Source organism: Nilaparvata lugens, chromosome X (assembly GCF_014356525.2).
Source record: "Nilaparvata lugens isolate BPH chromosome X, ASM1435652v1, whole genome shotgun sequence".
In the NCBI taxonomy this organism is placed as follows: domain Eukaryota; kingdom Metazoa; phylum Arthropoda; class Insecta; order Hemiptera; family Delphacidae; genus Nilaparvata; species Nilaparvata lugens.
In genome coordinates, this window is record NC_052518.1 from 45,306,071 (window position 1) to 45,328,071 (window position 22,001).

The following is a 22,001-nucleotide window of genomic DNA, read 5'->3' on the forward strand; positions in this document are numbered from 1 at the left end:
AGAAGCTCTAGGATTTGCAGATGTAGGCCTATTTGACTGTGGTGAAGTTGCTGACTCTCTATCCTTGAAAAGAGATATTTGATTTGACATTTCCCGAACACTCTGTTGAAGAGATCTGTTAATTTCCTCAGCACTGCAAAGCTGTTTACGGTGGTTTGAGATGTCTTCTTGAAGATCAAGTATTTCCTTTTGAAGCCTTTCATTATTCATCGTAAAAAATTCAATGGCTTTTTTGTGCATAATCGATAAAGTGTTAATAGTTGAAGAGTCGTCAAATTCGGTTTGAGTATGTTTTTCCATGAAACAATCTAACTGCTTCGATTTACTTTTGTCTGAATCTATATTTTGGGAGTTTTTACTTCGTTTTAAATTCACTATTTCCATTCTCAAAGTTTTGATCTCGTTTTCTGCTATTTCCTCACATTGTAATGAATTTTCAAAATCCATTTTACGGTTAGTTTTTTCTGTCTCCAATGACTTTATCAGCAACAGATTTTCTTCATACATATTATTGAGACCTAACTTCAAGTCATTATTCACTTTGATAGCAGCATCGAATTTATTTAATAGTGATGTGACTTCAGGAACTAAATCGATTATGGCATCACTTGAGTACTTATTGCTGATAACGGAAAGGATGCCATGAAAATTAACCGCTATTTCAGCTACTTCTAGGTTGATTAAATCATTCTTAATATTATCTAGAAGATGCTGTGCATTTTCAGTAGCCTCTCCTTGTTTACTTCTTGTTCTCGTCATCCTTATCCCTCAAAAGAATAGAAAAGAAAAAGTTATAGGAAAGAGACAGAAAGGTTTTAGAAAATGCCTAGAGAGCTGTCATGGCAGGAAAAGGGAAGCTCCTGCAGTGAGGAAAAGTGGGTTTAAAGAAGGAATTGGACAGGAATTGACATCAATATGATGACAGAAATTACTTCTCCGTTAGCGTAAGTCTTTCAAAAACATAACATACGAAAAATTATTTGAAATTGAGCGCTCTCTAACTGGCTTTGATCGGTGGGTGCGAGCAGAATAACAAGCCTATAGTACGGAATGCGTAGGTCAGTTTCACTTTTAGCATGCGATAACCAGTACAACAGCAACCCTTGTCTACGCTCAATTTTCAAGGTTGAATCATGGAAATGACTGTTCTTGATTGGTTGCTATAGCAACGAAAAGACGCGCACTATAAGAGCTGTCAAAAACAGGTGTGTAACAGCTGACACGGATTCCCGCCGAAATAGTTCTAGGTTATTCGACAATCGGCACCGGCACAACAGTTCCAATTCTGATGTCTATAAATATGTTATCAATATCAATAGCAAGCGATAAGCGTGAATCGACAAACTACAGTCAAAAATCCAAGAAGAAACAACTAACCAAATCTTAGGTTATGGTCAAATATGAATAAGAACTGAGAGTTAGCGGAGTTATTTCACATTGCACAAAGAATTCAGTCGAATCAAATAGTAAAACATCACTATTGTTATGCAATATCACTGAATATCACTTGAAACTATTTATGTAAACTATTCAAAAACTATTAAAATACAGAGCTACACTTACAATGAATTGCCAGAACCAGCGCATGCGCTGTCAGAGTGTATAATATTGGAGAATATTGCTCCTTGTCGCTGTTATCGGAGCCTGACACACCGTGCATACCGACTTATCACCCATACTTTAAAGCTCTCAACTCAAAAAAACAACAGGATTTTTTTGGTCTATCCCTTTCTTCGAATAAATCGCAATAACAATGAAAAACACGAAAGAGGATGGTAAGGAAAAATAGATTTGCGTCAAGAGGGCTATCGTGACGACTTGTGAAAAGGAAGCCCCTGAAATGAAGAAAAAAGAAAGGTGCAAAATTTTGTGCTCAGAAAAACTCGCGTTACCAATATACAAGTAGCAGTTATTGTAGAAGCAAGCCTGCTGTATTTCGTAGAGTTGCAGATAGTGTAATCAAATCACAAGATAGTCACAGCACTACTGTCTCGCTCGGCTGCCCGAGAACGACTAAATAATAATATGACTGTTGATTGGGGGGACATAAAAAATTTGAAGAAGAAAGTGACGGCACCTCTTCAAGTGAAAAAAGCTACGGGAAAAAATGTTACAAGAGAAGACACTAACTCTTGACAGGGCAGTAGATATTTGTAGAGCCAGTCAGATAACTACAGCAAGAATGAAGAATTTGATGAAAACAGATGATAACAGACTAAGAGAAGTTGATAAGATTCAAGTCAAAGGTAGGCCTAACCAAGAACGACGTTTGATAACAGATTGTAACTTCTATGGTAATACTCATAACGTGAAACAGTGTCCCGCATATGGAAAAAATTGCTCAATGTGTGGGAAGTTGAACCATTTTGCCAAAAAATGCAAATCAAAACAGCCAGGATCTGGATATCGGCGACAGCTAGTGGGGCAGGTGGCGGCAGAAGTTCAACAAAGTAACAACAGTGGACAAGTTGGAGGCATCAATAAGGATTCGTATAATATTTGCCATTGCCTGTTTGTGGGGAATATTTTTCACAGTGGAGGAGGTGAGGAATGGACAGAAAAAGTGTACATTGATGAGAAGAAAAATAGGTATTTAAACTTTAAACTTGATACAGGAGCGGCTGAGTCTTGTATACCAAAAACATTGTTTAAAAATTGAACAAGCTTTTAATATCAAGTAAGACAAAACTTTCTGGTTATAACAATACTTCAATCGAGGCGATTGGTAAGTGTTTCTTGAATTGTATACATAAAAAAAAGACTTAGAATATATATATATATGCATTTAGAATGATGAGCAATGTACTGGATAAGAGAGAGATTAGAATGGCATACTTTGCATATGTCCAGTCCCTTTTGGAGTTTGGTATAGTTGCATGGGGTGGTGCTTGCAAGACGGTACTTCAGCCACTCTTTATTGTCCAGAAAGCCATTTTGAAAGTAGCTCTAAAAAAAAATCCTCGTTTCTCAACTAACATTCTCTTTGAGGAGAGTGAGGTCCTGACTGTAAGACAGCTCTTCATTAAAAACATTTTAATACATTTATTCTCCAACATGAACATTCTTGGGCCCATTACACATATGCATCAAACGCGGTATGCTGTTAACACTGGTATTACAGCTATACCCCTCCAGAGATCCCTTACACAAACAAATTCCTTCTATATTTCACATGTTCTGTACCGTAACTTGGCTCGTCACTTCCCACACCACATAGTATTTCAGGACGTCTCAAAATCCTTATTTAAATTGAAATTGAAGAAATTTTTAATACAGCTGGGAGTGGACAATTCAGAAAACATCATCACAACAAATTATACCTACCTTAATTGATAAATTCGCTGGTGGTGACAACCTGACTACTGTTCTTGGAATCTGTATGCATCATTACAATAATTAACCTTTTTATTATTTTTTTGAGCTATCCAATAATCCTCTGTACGTAATAATAATATTAAATAGGATTCTGATTGCAGCAAAATTAGTGTTTCCTTTCTTTCTAACAAACTTATAATATGCAACTCTGGTTTGCGCACAGGCATTTTTTGCCCATGCAGACCATTTTCTAAAGATTTACTTGGCTTACTGTATTCATGAGGTTGATTTTATTCTTTGTTGTTGTTTTATATTGATAATGAGTACATAAGATTATTACTTTGTATGTAAAGTGCATTTTTTTGAAATAAATATCTTTTGTCTGTCTGTCTGTCTGTAGTACTAAGGTTAATGCTAAAAGAGCTGTACTGGAATTTCAGGTGGTTAATGAGTCAGCTCCACCAGTACTAGGTCTCAAAGAGATACAAACTTGGAATTTGCTCAAGAAAGTCTCAGTTATCAGTAATAATGTAATTGAAAAATATTATCATTTGTTTGAAGGGTTAGGCTGTATTAAGGTTGAACCTTATAAACTTAGAACCAACCCTGAGGTGCCTCCTTCAGTTTGTATCAATAGAAGAATACCTATGCATTTAAAAGAGTATGTAAAGTTAGAACTAGATAGATTGGTAAGGTTAGGAGTAATTAAAGAAGATGATGAACCAACAGTCTGGGTCAACCCAATAGTGTGTGCTAGAAAGCCAGATGGCAAAATCAGACTATGTTTAGATCCACAACAACTTAATAAAGCTATACTTAGAGAACATTACATTCTACCAACCTTTGAGGAAATTTCAGCAAAATTGAAGGATGCAAAATATTTTAGTGTGATAGATGCCAGTCAGGGGTTTTATAAAATACCCTTGGAAGAAGATTCATCAAAATTGACTACTTTTCAAACGGAATAGGAGAGGTATCGTTTTCTTAGATTACCTTTTGGTATTTCATGCAGCCCAGAAATTTTTCATAAAGTATACAGTAAAATATTTGAAAATGTTGAGGGTACTTGTTTATTTATTGATGATTTGATTGTATGGGGTTCAAATAAAACAGAGCATGATGATAGACTAGAAAAAGTTCTCAAACTGGCTGATACTAAAATGAACATACGATTCAATAAGGATAAGTGTTATCACGTAAACCCTGAGTACCTTCAGAGGTAGGTGATTGATACCCAGTTGTTGCTCCTGGATGACTTAGCTCAGAAAGGAGGCTTAGCTCAGAAAGGAGGCATGTCGAAGTTCCTCTTCTTCCTTATTTGTACCTTTGCTGGTGGGGACAGCACATCCTGGTGCTTCTGACGGCGTGAAGGTCGCTCTCTACCCTGATGACACCACTTCGAGGTAATTTTGTATTGGCCTTACGGCCTCGGTTCCGCTCCAGTATAGTAGGGAGAGGAAGGATAGATGGGAGGGATGGCAGCCAACGGGCCGCTGTGACCGGAGAGGATGGAGGGGAAAGGACGGCAGCCAATGGGCCGCTGTGCCCTGGGAGGATGGAAGGATAGGGACGGCAGCCAACGGGCCGCTGTGCCCTGGGAGGATGGAAGGATAGGGACGGCAGCCAACGGGCCGCTGTGCCCTGGGAAGATGGATGGATAGGGACAGCAGCCAACGGGCCGCTGTGCCCTGGGAGGATGGAAGGATAGGGACGGCAGCCAACGGGCCGCTGTGCCCTGGGAGGATGGAAGGATAGGGACGGCAGCCAACGTGCCGATGTGCCCTGGGAGAATGAAAGGATAGGGACGGCAGCCAATGGGCCGCTGTGCACTGGAGGATAGGTAGAAAGGGACGGCAGCCAACGGGCCGCTGTGCCCTGGGAGGATGAGAGGAGAGGGACGTATGGCAGCCAATGGGCCGCTGTATCAGGAGAGGAGGACAGGGACGTACAGCAGCCAACGGGCCGCTGCTCCAGGAAGGAGGACAGGGACGGACGGCAGCCAACGGGCCACTGTACCAGGACAGGAGGACAGGGACGGACGGCAGCCAACGGGCCGCTGTACAAGGAGCAGGAAGGTTGGGAGCAGAATGCTGTGGTCTGGGGCTCGTCCGGCGTTTAAATACTCCCCCAAAGTAGAGGGGATGAAGATGCGCCGCCACCAAAGGCGGTAAGAATCGTCTTGATGCGCGGAAGATGGTGCACCATCGGTACCCTCCTTATCTCTGCGGTCAGCTAGCTTTGCTGATAGCCAAGTGTCTTTCAATAATATTATTATTTTCTCTTCACAATTTTACTTTGTGACACCCCTCTCCTATTTGGGGGGGGGATTGGAACCCTCTATGGCACCAACCATTAAAAGATGTGAGCCATCTAGGCATCACCTTAATAGGTGTACACCTCTCAGGCATCACCTTGAGAGGTGTATGCCACTCACTATGAGCATCATCTATGCCTGGTCCACTAGCACATATTTACACTGTCCATCTGGTAATTGGACTTTTATATGTGGTCGACCTGCTCGTCTGCGCTTGCCTGGTGTTGTGTTGCGGTGGCACAGCACCAGATCCATATTTTTAGACGGGCCTGGTCTGGGATCCTGTGGGACTATCTCTTTGACAGTCTCTTTTTCTACCTCCATGTCAGTCAATGGTGGAATTGAATCTCTCCTTACCACCTTCCTGTTGGGCGTGGCGGGAGTGTTGTATTGTCTTCAGAGAATGATTTCCTACCTTTGGTTATCCTCTTTGTGTTGACCATGAGGCTAACATCTGACTTGCCATGAGATGGCATTCGTTCCATCCTAACTTCCACAACTTTCTCGGAGTTCGAAGTCTTTGCTCTGACAGTTGAAGCATAAATCGTGGCCTGTTGTTCAGTGTCGTTCATTCCATCACAGTGATCCATCACTATGTTGCCCCAGGATGCTTGCCTTGGAATATATGACAACTCCACCTTGCTATCAATCAAGGCATCAAGTTTCACTCCATTCAAACTAACCTGCATGAACATCCTCCTGTTGCGACTCTTGTTGTCCTGAGAATCGGAATCTACAGCTGATATTGTTGGGACTGCTGTTGTCTTAGTCCCCAATAAGAGAGATCTCGACATAATCAGCAGACTTGAAGGATTCAGTTGGGGAGGATCCCACTCCACCTCTCTCGTGAATGTGTGAATATTCACTTTGTTATCACACATGTGTTGTTTTGACGGCGTGAAGGTCACTCTCTACCCTGATGACACCACTTCCAGGTAATTTTTTATTGGCCTTACAGCCTCAATTCCACTCCAGTATAGTAGGGAGAGGAAGGATAGACGGGAGGGACGGCAGCCAATGGGCCGCTGTGCCCAGAGAGGATGGAGGGTAAGGGATGGCAGCCAACGGGCCACTGTGCCCTGGGAGGATGGAAGGATAGGGACGGCAGTCAACGGGCCGCTGTGCCCTGGGAGGATGGGTGGAAATGACGGCAGCCAATGGGCCACTGTGCCCTGGGAGGATGGAAGGATAGGGACGGCAGCCAACGGGCCACTGTGCCCTGGGAGAATGAAAGGCTGTGAAACCTCCTTGATGCCTCATGAGTGTCAGTACATCTTCGAGAAATTCGTCAAACGACTCACCTTCCTTTTGCTTCCTCGTCTGGATTAGATTCTCGAGGCCCTCCTCATAGGTAAGTGGATAGTAGCGTGATCTGAAATCTGTCACAAAATTGTCCCACAATTTCCACTGGTCATGACGATTACACATCCATAGGGTAGCTTTACATACTAGTAATTCAGGAAGGGCAACTAGTAGTTGGTTGCCAGTAAGCCCATAGGCTTGTTGTAGTTCGTCTAGCCTTTCTAGGAAGCTGGGAGCATCTGATTGGCCATCAAAAGACAGTCCCCAGCTTCTTACTTTGTCACATACCGCCCCTGGGTCCATGAGGGGGTTTGTGTGAATATTGGTTCTAACCTCAGTATGAGTACCCGTCACTGAGTGTTTAGTTTCCCCCACTGCTTCCGCTCATTATGCCGGGTCTTGGGCTGGGATAACGTGCTGCCATCTTCTTATGTTGTTCCACTAACAACCTTCTCAGCTCGGCATGTGTTCCAGATGACACTATGCCCCAATCTTGTAGAAGATTGAATGCTTCATCCTCTTTCAATCTATAGATCCAGGAAACTCTGGGGTTGGCTATCACCTCGGGGTTTATGTCCTCGACTGACTGACCCTCTATCAGCTCCTGGTGCTGAGCATCCAAATCAGCCTCGCCTTGTTCACTCATGATGATTCTTACTTCATTGCCTCATGCCCCAAGTGCGGGCGCCAATCTATCACGTACACCCTGAGTACCTTCAGAGGTAGGTGATTGATACCCAGGTGTTGCTCCTGGCCGACTTAGCTCAGACGTAATGTGGGCGGGGAAAGGAGGCAAGTCAAAGTTCCTCTTCTTCCTTCTTTGTACCTTAGCTGGTGGGGACAGCACATCCTGGTGCTTCTGATGGCGTGAAGGTCACTCTCTACCCTGATGACACCACTTCGAGGTAATTTTTTATTGGCCTTACGGCCTCGGTTCTGCTCCAGTATAGTAGGGAGAGGAAGGATAGACGGGAGGGACGGCAGCCAACGGGCCGCTGTGCCCAGAGAGGATGGAGGGTAAGGGACGGCAGCCAACAGGCCGCTGTGCCCTGGGAGGATGGAAGGATAGGGACGGCAGCCAACGGGCCGCTGTGCCCTGGGAGGATGGATGGATAAGTATGGCAGCCAACGGGCTGCTGTGCCCTGGGAGGATGGAAGGATAGGGATGGCAGCCAATGGGCCGCTGTGCCCTGGGAGAATGAAAGGATAGGGACAGCAGCCATTGGGCCGCTGTGCCCTGGGAGGATGAGAGGAGAGGGACGGATGGCAGCCAACGGGCCCCTGTTCCAGGAGAGGAGGACAGGGACGGACAGCAGCAAACGGGCGGCTGTACCAGGAGAAGAGGACAGGGACGGACGGCAGCCAACGGGCTGCTGTTCCAGGATAGGAGGACAGGGACGGACGGCAGCCAATGGGCCGCTGTACCAGGAGAGGAGGACAGGGACGGACAGCAGCCAATGGGCTGCTGTTCCAGGAGAGGAGGACAGGGATGGACGGCAGCCAACGGGCCGCTATACCAGGAGAGGAGGACAGGGACAGACGGCAGCCAACAGGCCGCTGTTCCAGGAAAGGAGGACAGGGACGGACGGCAGCCAACAGGCCACTGTACAAGGAGCAGGAAGTATGGGAGCGGAATGCTGTGGTCTGGGGCTCGTCCGGCATTTAAATACTCTCCCAAAGTAGAAGGGATGAAGATGCGCTGCCGCCAGAGGCGGTAAGAATCGTCTTGATGCGCGGAAGATGGTGCACCACAACCGGGAGCCCTATTGTTACTTTGCCTCCTAACGGCCTGCTCCACTTCCTCTAGAGTTGGACTTTCCACTTCAATTTCAGCAGTTTGGTACTTTGGTGCCCACTCCTCATTCACCTCGTAATCTCCACGAAGAATCTCTTCAAAGCACTCAGCCCATCTGTTCAGAACCTCACCTTCCTCTGTCAGAAGAGAGCCATTCTCACCCTTGCATATATTGATTCTTGGCTGGAATCCCTTACTCAACTTTCTTACTGCTTCGTAGAATTTTCTAACCTCATTTTGTCTTTTCAGCCTCTCTATTTTCTCCATATCCTTCTTCAGAAAATCCCTTTTCTTTCCTTTGATGAGTTTCTTTGCTTCTCTTTTGCTTTCTTTATACTTTTCATGGGCAAGTCTTGTTTTTCTTTGCATTGCAACCAGTCTGTCTTGATTTCTAATTTCCACTGCTTGTAGACATTCATCATCAAACCATTCAGCATTTTTGACCTTTTTCTTTTTTCCGATTACTTTTTCTGCCGCATCTTTGATTACATTACCCATTTCAGACCATGTCATATCTATATCCATATCCATTCTTTCATTGTTTTCAAAATGTCTCTTCAATTCTTGTTGGTATTCATTCCTTTTCCCTTCATCTTCCAGCTTTTCCAGGTCCCATTTCTCTCTTCTAGGTCCACTCTGATTCCCTACTAGCGATATCCTCTCCAGTATCATAGCTCTGACCATAAAGTGGTCCGACTCAGTGGGCTAAAGCTTGGGCCTCTCAGTGTTCTCACATCCAGTAGAGATGTAGTTTGCCTTTTAGACACCAGAATGTGGTCGATCTGGTTAGTATTTTGGGTTCCAGGCACTTTCCATGTTCCTTTATGTATTTCTTTGTGCTGGAACTTGGTACTTGCAATGAAAAGATCTTGTTCTGCTGCAAACTGTTGTCACCAAGTGAATTTTTGTGACGGATGGAGAGCCGTTGTCTAGTGTAAAATTTAGCGAATTTATTCTTTTTTAGAATAAGAATAGGCTCGACTGCCAGATATATTTTGTTGGACTTGTAGTTGTGTATATGCATCATCACCATCGCCGTCAACCCCTATAAATCATCAGCAACAGATTCATCATAACCAGAAATTTCCAGATCTTGTTTGCCATTCTGAGCGTTCTTGTATCTGGTATTGCATTAGCACATTAGCAGCACCCGTATCATCAAAACGATAAGCGGTTACCGAGTTGGGTCGGTATCGTTCTTCATGAAATTTCTGGAATAGAAAGATTGTTTACCGGCCTAATTTAGTACAGTAATTAGTAGCATTGTCATCATTAGCTGCACCCTTAACATCAGGAGCAACTGAGTCAAACCCTGTCACATGACCAGTGGCGTGATCGTCTTTTCAGACTCCCATTGGTTGGCCATCTCTTTTCCCCCGGCCTCCTAATTTTCAGCGACCCGGTGCTGCTTCAGGGAAACCTGGGAGAGAGTCAGTTGTTCGGTGGTTGAGCGTGAGATCGGGTCGCGAATCTCCTCTCCTTACGACGTTCCCGGTACTAGTTATTTCTAGGGGAATTATTCTATTTTGTGTTAATATAGAATATTGTAGGTCGAGTTCCGGACAACTCGAAGTTAGAACTTCCTTGTGGGATTTTCTTTCTTGTCGGCTATTTTTCCTAGATTCGTATCACTGGGGGTGAACAAGTTATCCTTGGTTTTGAAACCTGTAAGGGATCTCAAGTTTGTGCTACAAATAGTTGAGTGGGAAATTTAACTAGGCTCTTGTAGCGGATCATTTTTTTGAGTGCTTAATTTATAAGTCTCAACTCTGTCGCTTCACGACGTTTAAGTTTAGTGCGGGAATTTGTTCGCTATTCTCTGTATTTGGTTCTGCAGTGGTTCAGGTAACTGTATGTTGGGACTGGTCACTTGTGTGCATTTCCTCTTCTGTAATAAGGTAATCTCAATTTTAAAGGGTGAATTTTCCTTATTTAATTTTCATATCATTAAGTGGCCCTGTATTTTAACTTATTTAGCAAATTCAGACTCGCTGTAATTCCAAGTAGGAAAAGCCCAATCCTTTTCCTAGAGAACTCAGGTGCAGCTTGAGTTCGTCCTTGTCGAAGTCACCAGACTGCGACGTCCTTTCTCTTTCTCTTAATTCTCTCTATTCTAAAATCCTTCTAGCTCTCAGGTACAGCTTGAGGACTCCCTTGCCGAAGTTCCAAGACTGCGGCATCCTCTCTCTTTCTTCCTCTTAATTTTTCCTACCCTGTTTAGCACGAGATCTCAGTTCCAGACTAGAGATCGTTCCCGTCGCGGTCCTCAGACCAGCGAGAGGTGTAGGAAACCTTGTGTAGAGCAGGAGCTCAGTCACAGATTAGAGATCGTTCCAGTCGCGGTTCTCAGACCACGCTTAGGAGAATCCTTGTAAACCCTTTCCTATCCTCTCATAATAGTCGACATACTGACTATTAATTTAAAAGCGTTTCGGACGATTGAGAGTGATTCCCATACCCTTAAGGGCAGTCACAGATTGGCCCTTAATAACCGGCGCGCAGTCACCAGATTAGCGCGGAAATCCTGTTTAGCAGTTTCAGAATTGCTGAAAATCCTTTCGTAGCTGCAGGCTCGCGATTCAGAAATCCGACACCCGAAACCTCATCCTCTAAACTTTGATTATCATAAAATTGAAATAGATATACTATGTTTAGCTAGCAGGTTCAGCTTGCTGAGAACTATATCGCGATTCACAGATTGCGAGTTATTGAACAAACCCCCATTAGTTACAGGGAAGAACAATTCTATTAACAAATCTCCATTCCCCAGGCCCGATAAAATATTCTCTATACCTCAAACTCGATATACCATATCCTGTACCTTATACCGCTTACGCCTCTCCAATCACATTAATTTAATACCGGGTGCGCAGGTTCAGTCTGCACACCGACAGCTCGCAGTCACAAATTGCGAAAACCTTAACAAAATTCCATATCATTCCTTGTTGGACTCCACCCCGAATTCCTTCACCTACAACCTTTATTCCGGGCTTGCAGGTACAGCTTTGCTCGCCGTCAATTCGCAGTTGGTTCAGATTGCGTACTACCTTTACAAATATAATTATTTGTGGGGATCTGATATCCGAATCCGTACCCTTGGTAAAAGTTACCTCAATACTCCCTAACACCCAACCTGAATTCCAAGAGCCGAGGGCCGAATCGGCCAGCAACGGCACAGGCACACACTCTTCCCTTCAAGCTAATTACCTCCCGACAAAGACAGAGAGTAAAGAATCAGGATAGGGAGAGAAGTGTATGTCCGGTGTCTCCGCCTTCGAGACCGTTGGCCGGTTTGCTAGTTTTGGTCCGCCCCGGCTATTTGATTTTACCGGTACCACCCATATCTGGGAGGCATTCCCCTATCCGCCACCTGGGGAGGCGATTCTTAGGAATGATGACTTATATTTCAAAATTTGTTCCCAACTTGTCTCAACATACTAATCGGTTAAGAGAGTTGGTAAAAAAATGTACATTTTGTTTGGCGTGAATATCATCAGACTGATTTTGAAATGTTGAAGGAATTCATTAGTAGGCCACCAGTATTGCAATATTTTAATGCTAAAGATGATATTGTTTTGTCAGTTGACAGTTCTAAAGATGGGTTAGGTGCAGTAATTATGCAAAACAATTTGCCAGTTGCATATAGCAGTAAATCTTTGACTGGGGCTCAAATCAATTATGCTCAAATTGAAAAAGAGTGTCTTGCCATACTATTTGGCTGTGAAAGATTTTCACAGTACTTGTTTGGAAAGCTTATTATTGTAGAGTCTGATCATAAACCATTGGAGGCTATATTTAAGAAACCACTTGGTCAGTGTCCAGCAAGGTTACAGAAAATGAGAATTAAGTTAAAAATTTTTGATATTGAAGTTCGATATAAACCAGGTAAATAATTGTTTTTAGCAGATACATTGTCTAGAGCTAAGGTAAAGGAAAGTGAAGAAGAATTGGTGGAAACCTCAATTGAGGAGATTGAAGCACAAGTTAGATTAGTTTCTGTTAATTACAATACATAAAAGATGAGATTCAAAAGAACAGTGAGATGAAAAAACTAGTTAGTTATGTGTTACTAAGCTGGCCAAAAGAAAAAGCCAAAGTAGACCCAGAATGTAGGCCATATTTTTGTGTTAGAGAGGATCTTACTGTCATTGATGACTTGCTGTTCAAAGGTAATAGGCTACTTGTCCCTCCAGTTTTAAGAAAAGAGATGCTTCAAAGACTACATTACAGTCATATAGGTATGGAAAGGACAAAACTGAGAGCTAGAGATTCAGTATACTGGCCAGGTATAAGTAGTCAGATTGAACAAATGATTTCAGAATGTAGCATTTGTGTAGGAACTCAAAGAAAAAATAGTAAAGAATCTTCAATCAATAGGGAATTACCAAGTAGACCTTGGGAAATAGTATCGATTTTTGCTATACATGGTATTCCATGGGTATAGTGATAACGTTTCTCAATTTTCAAGTTCAAAATTCAAAGAGTTTGCGAAATTATGGAATTTTGAATCCAAAACATCAAGCCCTTTGTATGCTCAGTCAAATGGGCTTGTAGAACGACATGTTCAGACACTTAAACGGTTGCTAAGCAAGTCTAGGAGTGATGGGAAAGATACATATTTGGCTTTGTTAGAATACAGGAATAGTCCATTGGGACATAATGGAACCATCCCCAGCTCAGCTCTTATTCAGCAGAAAATTGAATGGTGTCCTGCCATTCACTGGTATTTCATTAGTTCCCAAAGTAGAGTTAGATTTTCAGAGTGCTTTGAAAACCAGACAGTACAAACAAAAACGTTACTATGATAAGGGGTCTAGGGATGAAAGTAAGTTAGGAATAGGGGACCATGTTTTGAGAAGGGTAACACAAGAGAGAGTGAGAGGGGGGTGATAGAAGGGTTAGCCAATAGACCGAGATCATATAATGTTAAGCTGCAGTCTGGTAACATAGTAGATAGAAACCGGCGACATTTGATGCCATTTAGGGTGCAAGAGCCAGTACAGAAGGAGAACATGAATGAATTACCCAATAAGGACATCAATGAATCAGATGGTCAGAATAGTGGAACTGGAGAAGGTAGGGAACAAGGGGAATATGATGGGGAGGCCAAGAAGAGAGGTCAGACCACCCTTATATTTGAAAGATTATGTAACCTAACTTGAAAGTGGGGCAGAAAATTTAGAATTTTATGTATTGAATATTCTATTATGTGTTATTTCTTCATATTAAGAGTATTTTCATGTTATGCTTATTATAAGTAAGTTACTTATACTTTAATGTAAGCTAATGGTGTAGTAGTTGTATTATGAAATAATAAAAAGGGGAGATGTGATGAGTTGATAGTTTATCATAATCGATAGTGGATAATTGAGAGTCGATCATATTTGTATGGGGTGCCAGTCAAGATGGCGGACTCAAACAAGTGTGGAATTGTGAATTTATGTGGCCAAAAAAATGGGCCAGATAAATTCTGAGGAATTTATGTGGAATTGCTTATGGTTTCTTTGTATTGATTTGAATAAATTGTGTTATTAAAGTGCATTATAATGAAACTACTGTTTTATTGCAAACATAACAAAGCAGAAGCAAATTGACATTGAGCTAAAACAAAAATTATTGTAAATATTTTCTTTTTTGAAAGATTGTATATTAATTTTGTTATAATATTAAATTTGTTTTAATTTGTCTCTTCCAATTCTTCTCTTGGAATCAGTGTTTATTCAATGTTATCCATAACAAAATATTTGAATTATGTCCATTATGAGAACGTACATGTATCAACTATTCATTGGAATTGTTTATAATGCTGTTCGCGACGGTTTTGGCGAAGTAGTTTTTTGTTTTGCCAACAGAGAGCAGAGGCTGCTCGGTTCGGTGAGTTTACAATAAAGTGATTATTAATTTTTATCTTCTTCTGACCATTTTGGTGCAGTTGCAATTGAGAAAGAATGGAAGGAGCATATCATCGTTTAGTGACAGTTCTTCTATAATATTGAGCATTTTGAATCAATTTAGGAACTCCTATTCGTTTTATTATAGGAAATTCGGCCTATTTATTTATTCGTGTAAATTTGTAAATAAATTGCATTTTCGTTCTACGTGAAAAGTTACTCACGTTTCGTATTAATTAGTGAAAAGTGAATGTTAGAACTCAATTTGAGTTTTGTTTTTATCAATAGTCAAGTCATAGTGTTATATATCCAGACAGTAAACTCCATCTTAGAACGGGAAAATAGTAAGGAACCAACTTTCGGATAAATCGGTTTGCATAAATTTACCTGTAGTTTCTTCCTCTCATCTAGGCTATCCTATCCGACTATTCACATTTTCACCTCAAATAAGGCAAAACAATTCTATTTACTACATATTTGGATTTGGTGAGTACCTTTTCTGACTTTCTATGTTCTATGTATGTAGTTATTCTGAATGGATATTTTTCAACTCAAAGATTTGATTTCGTTTTATACAGTCCACATAAGAGCATTTGAAGCTTGAATTTCGAGCTGCTTAAATCTAAAGAACCAGCCTTCAAGTATCATATGAACATTATTGTTTGAATGTTCACAGAAATATAAGTGGAAACTATGGTAGGCAGATAATAAAGGGATGAGTACCTACCTAGTTAATTAAAACAGTTTTTCATCGATAAATAATTCAAATCATAGGATAAAACTAATAAAAACATCATAGAAAAGTAAGAGAAAATTGAAATTTTATTTGTAGTTTTAAGACAATATTATCAAAGATCCTTCCAAATCTGTTGGTTTTTTGGCGGTTACCGTACCCAATCACACAATTAATGCAGATTTCTATTATCAATAAGACTTTGAAAGTACTGTATTACTTGGTTACGCCGAAAATTATTTAGATGTACTCTACGTATTGGTCACAGCTGTTGCTACAACGACACTCTCAACTCTGTCCAGCTTTAACGAACAGTTTTAAATGATATTCAGATTTGGTTGTTGAAATGATTATTAACATGTATATTTTATTTTATCTTGTTCATTTTGAAGGAGAGATCAAAGTGAAACATATTGCAAAAATGTTTCAGTCTTTCAAATTGTTCTACTCAAGTAGGCGACCATACTAACTTTAGTTGTGAGCGAATAATTTAATCTATGAAAACAACTTGAATTGGCTATCACTATCTGAAAGTATGATATCTTATTGCTTAGATCTATAAAAAAACTTCAAATTGGAAAATACCCACATTTATTTATTTTTTTCAGTGTATATTGTTTTGCTTCTAACTTAGTAAAGTCTTGTCTTGAAACTTGATACATCAATAGCGCACCTCTTGATAGATCTCATACTTTTTTTCCTTTCTTTTTTTTCTTTCTTAATCAAGGAGAGAACTTGTCTTTGCATTGATACTCTTTCCTTTCAATCTAAAGTCGAACTTACACATTAATGAAAACTTTTTAATCATCAACAAAGCTATCGGCCTCTTATAATTCTATTTATATTTTTTAGCAGCTTTCCGAAAGCGGATACATTCGAATTGATTTTTATGATTGAACAGAATCTAATTTTTGATTACCAGTTAGTAGAGTGCTTATACTGTGAAGATACAGGTAGTTTATCAGGCTAGACAGGAAGATAGATAGATAATACTCAATCGTTCAAAATTATCCACCAGAATATCCGGAGCTATAATCGCAATTTCGACGAATTCTTAGTATTGATTGAAGATCTCAAAGTAAAATTCAACTTCATTATTCTAACTGAAGCATGGCTTAATTACGATACGGATTTAATACACATCGATGGTTTCAATGTGTTTAGATCATTCAATAGTATCAATAATAATGATGGTATTGTTATCTACATTGATAGTGCCCTGTCTGTTACGTGTACTGAGCTGTGTCTGGGAGGGGTTGCCACCTGCCTGAATCTTGTTTTCGACTGGTTTGGTCTGCCTTGCAATCTCCTAGCTATTTATCGCAGTCCAAATTCTAATCAGTTGCTGTTCACAAATGCCTTGAATGATTTTTGTGGCAAGAACTTTGATAACGCTGGCCTTTCGGCAGTGATTGGCGACATTAACTGTGACATACTTAATCCAACCCCAAATATGCAATTAGATCGCTACATGGAGGTGATGTATGCAAACGGCTTAATTTCATGTATTGATAAAGTAACCCGGCCTGATAGTAATACTTGTATTGATCATATTTTTGCAAAAATACCCAACAGAACAAAATTATCATCTTTTATCTTAAAATCCGAAAAAACCGATCACTATCCTATCTGCTTAAACATAATTTATAATACCGGTAGTAGTAATTGTAATAATAATAACAATAACAATAGTAATCAATTTCATTCAAAAGTATGTTGGAGCAGAGTTAAACATTGTTTGCAATTTCAGTGCTGGGATGAAGTTTTAAATACAAATGATGTTGACAAAGCTACAGATTAATTTCTCAGTATCTTGAAAACAACTTTAGAGTCTAATTCAAGCAGTACCCCGATAACTTCAAAGAATAAAAAGATAAAACCATGGATTACGTCAGGATTAGTAATATCTATTAGAATGCGCGATAAACTTAGCAAAAACGTGCGGGCCCAACCTTTTAATCTCGATCTAAAACAAAGATATATTAGGTATAGGAACTCGCTTCACTCTTTAATAGAAAATGCTAAAAATAACTTTTATAAAAAGAAAATAGATTCCGCAGCTGGCGATCCAAGAAAATTCTGTAAAATCGTCAATGAGATTTCAGGGCGTCCAGTTGGCAAGGAGGTATTTCCAGTCAGGGCTTTTGGGCACAAAACTTGTGATTCGGCTGCCACAGCGCTCGAAACTTCAAGCGACTCTTTTAACGAATATTTCTCCTCTGTGGGAAAACAACTGACGGAGGCTCTGAACCCAGTAGGACCTGCCGAGATGGATGATGCTGATCATGCTACTCAGTCTGTATTCAACCTACAGCCGATCAGTCCAGAAGAACTTTATGGTGTTATAAACAGTATTAGGGGAAACTCATCACCCGGGCTAGATAGTATACCTACTAAAATGATTAAAAAACTTTAATGAATTACAACAACCCTTAATGCACATCATAAACCTGAGTATCAATACAGGAAAATTTCTAACATCATTAAAAACAGCAAAAATTATCCCTATCTACAAAGCAGGTCCAAAGTCAATAATAAGCAATTATAGGCCAATCTCTCTTCTTACAGTTGTTAGTAAAATAATAGAAAAATGTGTTAAAGTTCAGCTCACAAGATACCTTGTTAGGGAAAATATTATTGCAGACGAACAATATGGATTCATTACCAACAAAAGCACCTCAGATGCTTTGTTTGACCTAACCAAAGAGATAGCTACAAAATTAGGAAATAAGAAGAAGGTTTTGATTACATTTTTAGATATAGCAAAAGCTTTTGATGCGATTGATAGGACAAAGCTTTACAAAAAACTAGAAACAATAGGAGTGAGGAATAGAGAATTGGAGTGGTTCACTAGTTATCTAGGGAATCGCTCACAAATTGTATCAATCAATGGATCTCTTAGCAAACTATTAATGTGTTAAAGTTCAGCTCACAAGATACCTTGTTAGGGAAAATATTATTGCAGACGAACAATATGGATTCATTACCAACAAAAGTACCTCAGATGCTTTGTTTGACCTAACCAAAGAGATAGCTACAAAATTAGGAAATAAGAAGAAGGTTTTGATTACATTTTTAGATATAGCAAAAGCTTTTGATGCGATTGATAGGACAAAGCTTTACAAAAAACTAGAAACAATAGGAGTGAGGAATAGAGAATTGGAGTGGTTCACTAGTTATCTAGGGAATCGCTCACAAATTGTCCCAATCAATGGATCTCTTAGCAAACTATTACCAATAGAGTACGGAGTAGTCCAGGGCAGTACATTGGGCCCTCTATTGTTCTTGATTTATATTAATAATATAAGCAAATTGAAAATTAAAGGGAAACTGTTCTTGTTTGCGGATGATACGGCTGTGGTATCTGTGGGCTGCACCTTGCCAAAATTAGAAATTGGTTTGACCATAACTCTCTTACAGTTAATATTGAAAAAACCAAACATCTTCCATTTATTGGTCGACAAGATATTGACTGTGATCGCTATGTGTTAAGGATGCACACCTGTGACGATCCTCAGTCGGAGGCCTGCGGCTGTGGCATAATTGAACGGGTTGCTCATTATAAATATTTAGGAGTCATCCTGGATAGTAAATTAAGCTGGGTTCCTCATGTACAAGGGCTGAAGAACCGTTTGAGAAAATTAATCTATGCCTTCTTGGCTGGGCCAAGTGCTTACTGTGGATCGCTGCAGGACAGTGTACTTTGCGTATGTGCAGTCTTTGCTGCAGTATGGCATTCTGGCGTGGGGAGGTGCGTCATTGGCGGTCTTGAAGCCTCTGTCGGTCGCCCAGAGGTTGATAATTAAAACCATATTACAAAAAAACCAGCGTTTTCCCACCAATCTACTATTCAATATATTTCCAGTAATGAATGTTAGGCAGATTTTCATAAAAAACTTTAGTAATTTACATTTTCAATAATAAGGACACTTTTTTCAGAGAGATTCAACACAGTCATCTAACCAGAAACCAAACAATGTCACGTTTATTTAATCCTACTATTAGTATCAGTTTGCAAAGGTACAATTCATTTTACATTTCGCAATGGCTGTATAGAAACCTTCCTCCAGATATAGTTGAGGCTGGGGCGGGCCGAGTCACTGTAGTGTTAAAGCACAGAATTTCTGAATGGTTAATGTATGTTGGATGGCAGGATGCAGAGAATTTAATCAAATCATCTTATGTTTGAAATTCAAATTTTAATCTGTTTTTCTTACCAAATACATTTTGCAAAAAGCGATTCCGGCTGTTAATAATACTATTAACTATAACTAATAACTATTAATAATAATTATTAATAAATTATAAAAATAGGTATTATTACAAGCCGATTGTCTAATTTTCTTCCAATGGATCTATCTTTTCTTTCTTCTCAAATTCAAATTGATTTTTTTTATATAATTAATCCTAAAAAAATATTAAATATAATCTATTTTTATTTCATTTACCGTATGTATCTTATACTTATAGCCCAATATTTTTTATTGAACACAACTAATCTTAAGAACTGCTCCCACACACGGACGTATAGTCTATGTGGGCTCTAATATTCATTTTATAATTGTAATTGTGTTGTTAAAATTGTATGATACGTGAATAAAAAATAAATTGAATTGAATTGAGCTTCAGCCTTATTCCTGTAGCTAACACAGGAAACCTCCTTTTCCACACGCCATAGGCACGCTCAACGGGCTTTCTGGTTCTAGCTTGAGACTCTTGATATAGAACCTCTCCAGGAGTTTGAGGATTTGGAAGAGGTGTTAACAAATATCTCTTTACCGCATATCCACTGTCAGCAACAATAACACTGTTTCTAAGCTCGCCTCTTTCCAAACGTGCGTGTATATTCGAGTTGTGGAATATATGGGAGTCATGGGCCGATCCATGCCATCTACAAACAATATCTCTTATTTTCAAAGAAGCGTCACAGACGGTTTGAACATCCAAGGAGAAAAGGCCCTTTCTGTTGCGGAATGTTTCTGCATTATTACCACCAGAAGTTATTTTTTACATGGGTGCAGTCCAAGGCACCAATGCAATTAGGAAACTGCCTTTTTGAAAAAATCTCTTTTCAAAGAATTAAGTTCATTTTCAGTGCTATGAAGATGAATATACTTTGGAGCTAATCTTGCTATGGCCCTAGAAACTTTATTCACCACTCTGCTAACCGTACTCATATGTACTCCACTATGATCTCCCACGTTTATAAGAAAACTGCCAGAAGCTTAAAACCTCAGCGTTATAAAAAACATGTCTTCTGCTGAAAGAGCACAGTTCAAAGTTGTTTTATTCTCTATAGAGTCTTTTATCTGGTCCAATACTAGATTAGCAGTTTCTTTACTTATGCGAAAACGTTTGAAAAATTCTTCTTCATCCCAGAAATTGAAATGATTGGATCTTTGCCTAATATTAATCACTTTTCTCACTATCACAATTTCGTCGTAATCATCTTCGTCAATCTCATTGAAAACTTCTATTAATTCCTCTATAACTATTTTTACGTTCAACTAATAATATAATCTACCATAACCTAAAAAAACAATCACATAGCCTATATTGAAAGTAATGTGTAATCATATGTTTTCGAATCAAATCTTTTCAGATGTAAAGTTAATCCAAATTATTTGGATTAAACCTCCTGCTCTGGAGGTTTAAACTTTCCAAGAGTTTAAACTCAATACAGAGCTTAAACTGATACTGTGCAAACGGAATTTTAGTTTAAACCAAAAAAATCCAGATTTGGTTTAAGCTTTAGCTGTGCAAACGGCCCTTAGTGTTAGTTTCATTCGCATCAACGTATCTCTATGTAAATCGGCCTAGATGATGAAGTAGTGTTTGTGTGTGGATTGTGTATTTTTGCGTGAGTGATTGTGAATTTATTCTTCCGATATCAAGAATTTCCCATTTTTCTCTTACATAGTTTCATAAGATTTATTCTATTCTACACTTTCTAAATTATTATCTTCCTTTCAAGTTTTCAATTCCATTTCATAAAAAAATGAGAAAACCTTCTATGAAGTTGACATAAACTCTGTTAATCTATTCTAGTTTGTAGAGCTAAATTACTGTGAAATTATGAAAATGAATACTATACCGTCAAATTACTTTCTTTTATTCCAATTGAATTGTATATTTCGTTTTTTCTATTATGTTATATTCTTTTTAATGTCGAATTTAATTTAATTCTGTTTAATGTTCGAACTGTGTTATTTTTAGGATTCTTCTCAAGGAAATTCAATCTATCAAATAGAAATGATTAAACATATCAAGAGTACCTACCCGAATCTGCAAGTGATAGGTGGTAATGGTAAGTTATCCATTTCCATCAGTTCTCAGCTTTTATTCAAAAGCTCCTATAGGCATATATAGATATGTTCGAACTATAGATATCACAATATCAAGGGATTAAATGCAATTTTCCCATTCATGTAAATAACAATATATGCTAGATTAGATTTTAAGATTAATAGTAGTAATCAAATATATAGCTTATTTTTAAGTAAGTATTGATAAAAGAGTATCAGTATTTTATTGTGTTGTATCTACATAAATCGGAGAAGTTAGAAAATGTAATGTTCATCTTTGAAAAGTATATGTAATAATCCTTCTACTTCAAATTAAAAGTAACGGTTCTTATTTTTCTAATGACAC

The 22,001-nt window shown here is 39.4% G+C and overlaps 1 protein-coding gene across 1 annotated transcript in view; it reads left to right on the top strand.

Moving 5' to 3' along the window:
- LOC111043490 (inosine-5'-monophosphate dehydrogenase) overlaps positions 1-22,001 on the top strand; it is a 64,879-nt gene that overhangs the window by 20,614 nt on the left and 22,264 nt on the right. Inside the window, exon 8 of the mRNA XM_022328451.2 lies at positions 21,567-21,657. Within this exon, the coding sequence (XP_022184143.1) occupies positions 21,567-21,657 (91 nt within the window). The remainder of the gene's footprint in view (positions 1-21,566; positions 21,658-22,001) is intronic.